General features: G+C 37.0%; 1 protein-coding gene across 4 annotated transcripts in view; it reads left to right on the forward strand.

Moving 5' to 3' along the window:
• Positions 1-8,926, forward strand: part of OSBPL3 (oxysterol binding protein like 3) — a 191,881-nt gene that overhangs the window by 144,269 nt on the left and 38,686 nt on the right. For all 4 annotated transcript variants that reach the window (XR_013337885.1, XM_077775315.1, XM_077775314.1 and 1 more), the window contains 2 exons: positions 4,893-5,027; positions 5,934-6,027. Coding sequence is in view for 3 of the 4 variants with exons in the window: in XM_077775315.1 (XP_077631441.1) it covers positions 4,893-5,027; positions 5,934-6,027 (229 nt within the window). In the remaining variant the exon portion in view is untranslated. The remainder of the gene's footprint in view (positions 1-4,892; positions 5,028-5,933; positions 6,028-8,926) is intronic.

The raw sequence follows: 8,926 nt of genomic DNA on the forward strand, positions 1-8,926 counted from the left end.
TTTTTAGAGAAAGAGCTTGAGCCCAGGAGTGGCAGTGAGAGAGGGAGACACTGAATCCGAAGCAGGCTCCGGGCTCTGAGCTGTCGGCACAGAGCCCGATGCAGGGCTCAGACTCACAGGCCATGAGATCATGACCTGAGCTGAAGTCTGATGCTTACCTGACTGAGCCACCCGGGCTCCCCAATGCTTACCTTTTAAATAGCATTACCACCAACTGTATTAAATCAAGTTGACCCCTCATTTATGGATCTATGTATTTATGCTCAGCGTGCATAGTTGGGGCTATTTGTGTTTTGGAAAGGAAACTAGAATCACAGGGTTGTTTTTTTTTAATGCATGTTTTTAAACTGATCTCACAAGGAATGTACCTGAAGGCTTAAATGCTGTAAACTGTCCTTGAGGAGGAGGGATAGTGTCCCCCGAACTCACACTTTCCAAAATAGCCTTCTGAAGTCTTGAATTGATGACACGTTCTCCTTGCTGTTTCCTCTTTCAGTGACTTTATGTCCTCCATGTTTTATCCTGCTTTTCACTGAGTCACTCAGGCTCATTTTCCCAGAAATGGAAAAGCCATTCTTGTCTTCAGGAAACCAGAGAGTGACTGGAAGTGGCCGCCCCAAGAGCTTAAAAATTCCATTCCTGTTTATTTTTCTTAGGTAGCTCACAGACACCCCAAGCAATCTGTCAAGGAATGGCAGTCCCCACAGTGACGTCAACCTAGGGCACTCTGTTTTCTGTACTTACCTTCCCTTACCTTTGAGTTGCTCAAATTACCCATCTCCCATCGAAATTACTCCCACATTCTAGTAAGTTCTCCTAATTTATGTTTTTGAATGTGAATATTTAATATTATCAGCTTATTAGTTCTTATATTATTCTAGGTTCCAAATGAAAGACTAGGTGACTTTGGGTGATCATACTCTACTTAATCTACAGTCCATTTAAGAGACTAAGTAGTCAAGAACTTTAAAGAAATGTCTGAAAGAGAAGAGAACTTAATATCCTAACCACAGTTCTATAAGGTGGGTGATGGTAGTTTCACGTTAGAGACAAGGAAACCAAAGAGGTTGGATAACTTCCCCCAGGGCCCACAGCTAATGAGAGACCTAGCTGTGATTTCAGTCTTCATCTGGTGAGCCCAAAGCACAGTATTTTCTCAGTAACATCACACCTGCTATATATTGAGGAAATGTGCCAGGCCAGAAAATAAGACAGAGTGAAGCTCCAGTAGTGAAAATATGATGGGGGGATGGTGTGAGCATGGACTGAACGACTATCTCAGACATAAACACCATTTCATATAAAAGAAACAAATACATGATAGAATCAACTAAAAAAATCAATGGGGAGGAGATGGATTATTCAATAAATTCAGTTGGCGCAGCTCAAAAGCAGTTTGGAGAGCAGTTTAAATGTTTACAGTGCATACCAAAATGAACGCTAGTGAATTAGAGTTAAATATAAAAACTCATATTGAAATCTGTTGATTTAAATATTTATCTTAATGGTTGGAGTAGGGAGGACTTTCTAAATTTGGAAGCAATAGAAAAATTACAAAAGACATGTTGACTAGCTTTGACCTTTGTTTTAGGAAAGAAATGAAATGGAGTGTGTGGGAAAATGAGAGAGATAAACAATAAAGTAGGAAAAATATTTTCAGTGAAAATGACAGACTTAGCTAATGCTGACTTAGGTGATAATGTCTTTAATATGTAAATTATTAATCTGTAATAACAATCAAGTCAAGACCCCAATAAACAAATGAAGACAGGGACACAATTCACAAAAAAAAAAAACCCAAATACAAAAAGTTTTTTTGAAACTTTTGACTTTGTCATGCTTAGAAATTCACAAGAAAGTGCAAAGAAATGCAGAGGGAGGTCCCATCCACCCTGACCTACCCTCCCCTAATCAACATCTCTATATTTTTTTAAGAAGAAAATGTTAGACCTAATTCTTAACAAGGAAATGCAAATTACAACAATTCGATTAACATACAGATTTTCTAAAATATAGTATTCTATGCCATTAAAGATATAGAGAAAACAGAGGTTCTGTTATTTGTTAATGTAATTAAATAACATCTGTATTCTAACATTTTTAATAATTCTGCTTCTGAGAACTGATTCTAATACTCAAATACAAGTATTATCTCATTTACAAAAGACAGTTGCAAACATGTTCATGATCTTTACAAATTTGTAAACACTCTTAATTCCTAATATATAAAACGGTCACTTTGGGACACACATATATAATAAAATATCATCTATGAACTAAAGTTAATGTCTCAAGAAACTGACATCCTGGGAAAAAGTTCACAATATAATGTTAAATGCCTATAGCAGACTATATAAAGACTATGTAAAGTGTGATCTTACTTTTTCAAACTTAAATCTGTACTTTATATAATATATACACATATACACACCACCCACATACATACACACGTTTTAATATTAAAAAACATACCAATAGGTTAATAGGGGACACATCTGGGCAATGAGGCTCTAAGTAATATGTATTTTGTTTACATTTTTCTGTATTTTCTATTTTGAGCATTTGTTACTCTTATCCTCGGGATAAATGCTAATTTTGAAAAAATGACTCTGGTACAGTGTTGTTTGGGGAAAGTTTATAAATATATATTATATATGATATATAAACCAACAGACTAGGGAACATGTTTACTACTCAGTTCCATTTGCCCCAGTTTCATATATTTATATAAGTTTATATTATACATATATGTACAATTATTTTAAAGCATAGTTATATGTATAAAAAGGATGGGAGAGAAATGTACCAAAATGCTTATAATGGTTTTAGTGTGTTAGGATTATGAATGTTCCCTTCCTTCCCTTTTCTCTGTTTATCTTTTTTCAATGTAAAAAAATGGTAACCATTGAGGCCTTCCAGCCTTGTGGGGAAATTGTTGAAGTGAACCGACCAGGTCAATATGTAACAAGCGCAGTGCTGTGTGTGTAAAGTAGTGTGCTGGGCCTTGGGGCTACTGCAGCCCCACTGAGGTTTTTATTGTTTTGTTTTGTTTTGTTTTGTTTTCAGTGGGTATTGATAGGACATTTCTTGAGGAGTGGAGCATCAGAAGGGGCTAGGGCTAGGTGTATTCTTTTCATTGTTGGTCAGCCAAGAAATCCTTCTGATCCATCCATCTAGGAGAAGGAAGAGAGAGAGCAGGAGTGACTAGTAATGAATTAATGAATAGAAAAAGTAAATAAAACATTAGAATCTTACGTGGCAGTGACACACCAAAGACACAGGAAGATTCTGTTGTTTCAGTGAGCATGAAAGGAGCTCAGTTATTCACTATAGTGTCTCCTCTTCTGAGGAGACATTCCTTCCCCTTGAAGGTGACAGCTTTGGGGGTACTTGTTTGTAGATCTTAATGTCATCTCTTTGTCAGGGCAGAAGAAGCCTCCTTTTCACAAGGCTTTATGGATCTTAAAATGGGTAAGACCTTTGAATGGCCAAGCATCGTATTTAGGAAGAATCCAAGAGGAAGGGATACCCATGGAAATGTGTTCCTGAAGTAAACCTCTCATAAAGGGACCACTTGTCCTTTACTAATTATGAAAATCTGCTATGGTCCTTCTGTTATCGCATCCCCATCTTAGATATAATTTGTTTATGAGACTGAAGAGCATATCTTGAACTCATAAAACTTCTGGAAAAGACAGAATCTGCTTTAACTTTTGTTCTCTAAATATTCTGAGACTCCTTTATCACATATATATGGCAGAAGCAGTTCCTTTATCAGCCTAGTGAGAAATGTGAGCTGTAGGGAAGTTCAAGGCAACAAACCTCTCCTCTGAATTGAAAGAATCCCGTCATCTTGTCCTGAATCTGTTCTTATTCCTGAAGGTCCAGTCAGGTGTCACCTCTTCTGTGAAGCCCTCCAAACCAAAGCTCAGAATAGAATCAACCTCAACCTTCCTCTTCCCTTCTGTAGTACTCTCTCTTCTACAGTCTTGGTCTCCTGTGTTGGGTGCATTCTTTGTGCCACTCATTCAGGCCAGTGCATCCTTATTTCTCACCAAGGCCAGCACAGAGCAGTTGCTAATTTGTTGAGTTGTATTAAATTTTCACTTGCCAATTGAATAGAAAGCACATTTCAAAACAAAGTATTTAGGACCTTCCCAGAGGGGAAGTTTAGATCCAGTGAAGTAGAGAAGGGAGGGCCACGCAAGATGAGAAAATCATGATATACCATTATGTTGTTTGTAGAGAGGTTTATAAAGGGGATTGGGAGTTTCCGCCCCTCTCAGAGTCATTTGTGGTTGGAGAGAGACTAACAAAGAGAATTTATCTCATTCATCCATGAATAATGAATGATCTGCCACCAGGGGCCCTTCTGGACCAAAACACGCTGTGTATTTGTCAAGAGACGCCTCAGAAACTGCATGTTGGCTTCTGGGAGAGCGTAGGGGCAGAAAAAGACATTGTGGCTCCAAATCAGCCACGCAAGGACATACATTGAGTACAATTCAGAGGAAATTTTAGGATGAAAAGAAACATCCTGCAGTGGTAGAGAATAAGAGGATATGATTCAGAGAGTGTTGGAATTTTCCCTCTCTTAACTGGAACCAAGACTGACCTGGACAATCTCCTTTTGCTTTGAGATTTGTTGCAGGTGCCTAAGCAGTAATAGTGCCTATAAAGTGAGGTGCCCCTGTGTGGGGGACACTTTTGTTTTTCATTTTGGTTTGTGTGAGGCTTGCTTCTCCTTGACTTTGGAGCTGACCTCTGCTTTGAGCTGCCTGTTTGCATGCGCCTGTGACCTTGTGTATCATGCAGTGAAATCAGCTGTTTATTTTTGCTTCTCTGGAGACTGTTTCTAATTATATGCATTTTTGCTTTTGTGTTTACAACAGGAGAGCTCCAGAGATGACAACCGAGCTCTGGTCCATCAGCTTTCCAATGAAAGTAGGCTCTCCATCACGGACTCCCTTTCAGAGTTTTTTGACGCACAGGAAGTTCTGTTATCTCCAAGCTCTTCAGAAAATGAGGTTTGAGCACTGTTTTCAGTTAGGTGCCTCAAAACCTCCTTTGTTGCTGTACTCATTCCTTTAGAAACGCTTACCTCAGCGGGCTCTTTCTGCCATTCCATTCTGAGGAGCTTCTTGCAACTCCCACGGCCAAAAAGCACAAAAAGATATAAGACCTTAGGGAAAAGTTGCAGGAGGAGAAGGTGTTGGGTACTTCCTCACTTCTGTTGCGTGATTTTTTTATACCTCTTTTAATTACTGGTTAATAATTTTGACTGTTAGCCATTTGATAATGTAATATTTCTACCACAGGATCAGAATTCAGTATCTTATTTTTTTAATCACTGAACTTGATCAATATTAATTTATAACATGCAATTATTACTTTATTATAATTATTTAAATATTGCTATTATTATAACAATTTATAATCCATAATAATGCCATTTTATGGTGATGCATAAAACCATACTTTCCTAAATAAGCAAGTATCATAGGTAGGATTGCTTTGTGCAAGTGTGAATTGATAATTTTACACCTTTAGTATAGAAGTACTAATCTTATTTAATTTCCATGGGAGAGTCTTTTTTTTTTTTCACAAATAGTTGAAAGACAAATTGTAATTATTCTATGCAAACAGTAACAGATTCTGAAAATGCAGTCTGAATTCATAAGTATTTTTGTAATAACTAAGATCTTGAGTTGATTTGTGTTTTCTTTGTGATAACTGGTCAAGAAAATATAAAAATGTTAATAACAGATGTTTGCCGTTAGGCAGACTGGCATACGGACCTCTCTGAAAGCAATCCAAAATTATTTTTGTAGGTTTTTAACATGGGATTCAAAATGTTTGATGATTTGGAGTAAAGGTTTAATAAAAATCTGGTTTGTTTATTCTTACTCTAATGTATTTTTCTTTTCCCATAGATTTCTGAGGATGACTCCTATGTCAGTGACATAAGTGATAACCTTTCCTTAGATAATCTCAGTAATGATTTAGATAATGAGAGACAGACCTTGGGTAAGATTTAAATTATTTGATCTCTGAAAGCTTTATCTTCACAGGATACTGATAAGCACTAATAGAGTATCTGCTGCAGGTATAGAACTGTAACATGTATTATACAAGAAAATTAAGACATGGTCCCCATCCTTGAGGTTTATATAATCTAGGTGGGGGATCAGCACTCACATGTGAAATATATATTCATTCAAATAAATTTGTCCACCCATGAAAAATTTGATTTTATACAGTGAGGGTATACCAGTTATCATATAAATATCAAAAATTAGTGCAACAGATATCTCTCATATGGTCAGACAGTCTCTCAGCAAGGATATTACAATAGAGCCTTTTGCCTTTAGATATCTAGTGGTTTTCATGCTCTAGAAATTCTATAAGGCTTATATAATAAAAATACCTGATCTGAGTGGTAATTCAGCCTCAGATTCTTTAAGATAACACATTTAAAAGTAACAAATGACTACCTCCTAGAAGGGGGGATGGGACCATCAGGATATCCTAAGATGTCCCTTTATTACAGGTTGATCTCAAGAGCAAAATGATGTTGAGGAAATGTTAGTTTGAATTGTGGGGTACTTGGAGTGTCTGCCTAGCCCCAAACAGCTCTGATTTAGGAGTTCAGTAAGCAGACTGATGTCTGTTTCAGAAGATGCGCTTAAGAAGAATTAGCCCATTGGACAGTTCTCTGCATGAGTCCTGTAGCATCAGACATTCCCAGTCTTGGTATTCAGTGTGCCTTGGGGTCTCCAGGTTGGTCTGTGCCACATATTGGGTACTCAGAGCACCACCTATTTTCATATCTACCCAGAGGACAGGGACCATGTCATACAGGGCTTTTTCTATTTTAGTGCTTCCCTGTTCAGTAAGTATGTGTGAAATATGATGATGAGTTGTTATATGAATGCCAAAGAGCCTACACTTTGGGGACCACAAAAAAGGCAGGTGATTTTACCATTCTCTGGAAGAACATACTTTTAGCATCATATCTCCAGAAGTCTGATGCTCATTATGCTCTGTCTTGCTTGAAACGTTTCCAGAGAGATGAACTCTTTCATGTAAAAGTCCAGTGGTTTAAAGGAGAAGACCAATGATATAGGAGCTACTTGCTTTTCTAGAAAAACAAGGAGGTCACTTGAAAGAGAAATAACAACACATCCCCTTGACAAACAGCACACACACTAAAATGGTACTCCCGCTGTGGATGAGGAAGACAGACAAATGCTGAAGTCCTTTTCTCTTTGAGGCCTGAGGGAGAGGCCAAGAGGAGCACCGGGTTAGAGGGTTCAGAGGTCAAAGTCAGGAACAGAAGACTTGCCCTAAGACCACAGTTGTGCTCCGGTGACATTAGCCAGAAAAAGCAGAGAAGTCAAGGATGGTTCTCTCTTATTCCACAGCCATTTGGCTGGAATGCTGACTAGTGCATTTCCTTGGCTTCAACAAACACTGAGCCAAACCCAGCTTTCTTCTTCAACAGTATTTGGAGGCAAAAATAAGTGTCGTTCAGTTTAACTGTCTCTGTGGAAGATTAGATTTCTAAACATCAGTACTGCACTGAAAAGATTGGATGTAGACCTAACCTTTGTGTCATATGACACAGCTGTGCCTACAAAAGGAAATAGGAATTGGATCAAGTTCTTGATAATTTATAATGTTAGAGTTTCTCTGAACCCCTAGTAAATGCTAGATATTTAGAATGATTCCTGTTAATTTCTTCCTCCCCAAATCAGGAGGCAAATATTGGGATCCATCACCATGATGGGTGCCGTGGGAGGTTCAGGAGTTAGGAATATAGATTCATGACCAGACTTCCTTGGTTAACCTCAGTTCTGTACTCACTGGTTATGTGTTCTAGTGCCAGTTACTTAAGAGATAATGTATGTATAAAGTATATGTAAAAATAGATAATATACGTAAAATGGTCAAAGACTTGCTAGGTAGGTATTATTCATTCATTAGTAGTAGTTATTCATACAGTGTTGTTTCAAAATCTGGATTAGCAGAATCAAAGAAAATATTTTGACATTACATGGAAAACTGTTTTAAAAACTACCATCATTTGCAGCTGTTTACTTGGTAAATCTGATGTTTGCTTACACCAAGAAATTTAAATAAATTCAACAATTAATTGGATGCTTAGATTAACATGAGACTGTAAAGTGTGGCCCCAGTGTCACACTTTTCTGTTCCTCAAAGCAGCCTCTTTATTCAGAGTGATTGGCTTTATAATGAGTATATGTTAAATATTTTTAATAAATAAATATATAGAAATAAAATGCGTCTTTCTCATGTGTTGGTGTAATGCAAAAGATTTTGTTTGAAAGTAGGCTCAGCTGGGATGGGAAAAGAATTTCAGAGCCTAAGCCAATGGAAGTTGTCACAAAGAAAAAGATTGATAGATGTAAAAACCTAAAAGTGTAAATGTTTTATTCATTAGCTAACCACGTGGACCAGATTTAAAGATCAATGTCAAATGGGGATTTGATTGTAAAACAAACATAAAAACAAAAAATTATGCCCTAATATGTAAAGAGGAAAACAGATGATTCAGAAAAGAAGAAATATTCGTGAAAGAATTACTAGCAATTTTTTTTTAGTGTAACTTAAAGCAAGGAAATAACACTGTCCACCCAACAATTTGCTAGAAATTCAAAACAAATGATGACAAGCCTGAAAAAGCCTCAGGAGATAGACGCATGTCTACTATTGATAAATAGGAAATCGATGTAGGTTTTTTGAGGAGCCATCTGATCATATGAATCAAATGTCTAAAATGTTTATAGTCTTTGACATAGTAATTCCACTTCTATATATCCTAAGCAAGTACTCGGAGATGTAATAAAATATCAAGAATATAAATATCCAATACTTTTTTTTTTTTTTTTTTGCATCATAACAA

Source organism: Crocuta crocuta, unplaced genomic scaffold (genome assembly GCF_008692635.1).
Source record: "Crocuta crocuta isolate KB4526 unplaced genomic scaffold, BGI_CrCroc_1.0 scaffold197, whole genome shotgun sequence".
Taxonomy (NCBI): domain Eukaryota; kingdom Metazoa; phylum Chordata; class Mammalia; order Carnivora; family Hyaenidae; genus Crocuta; species Crocuta crocuta.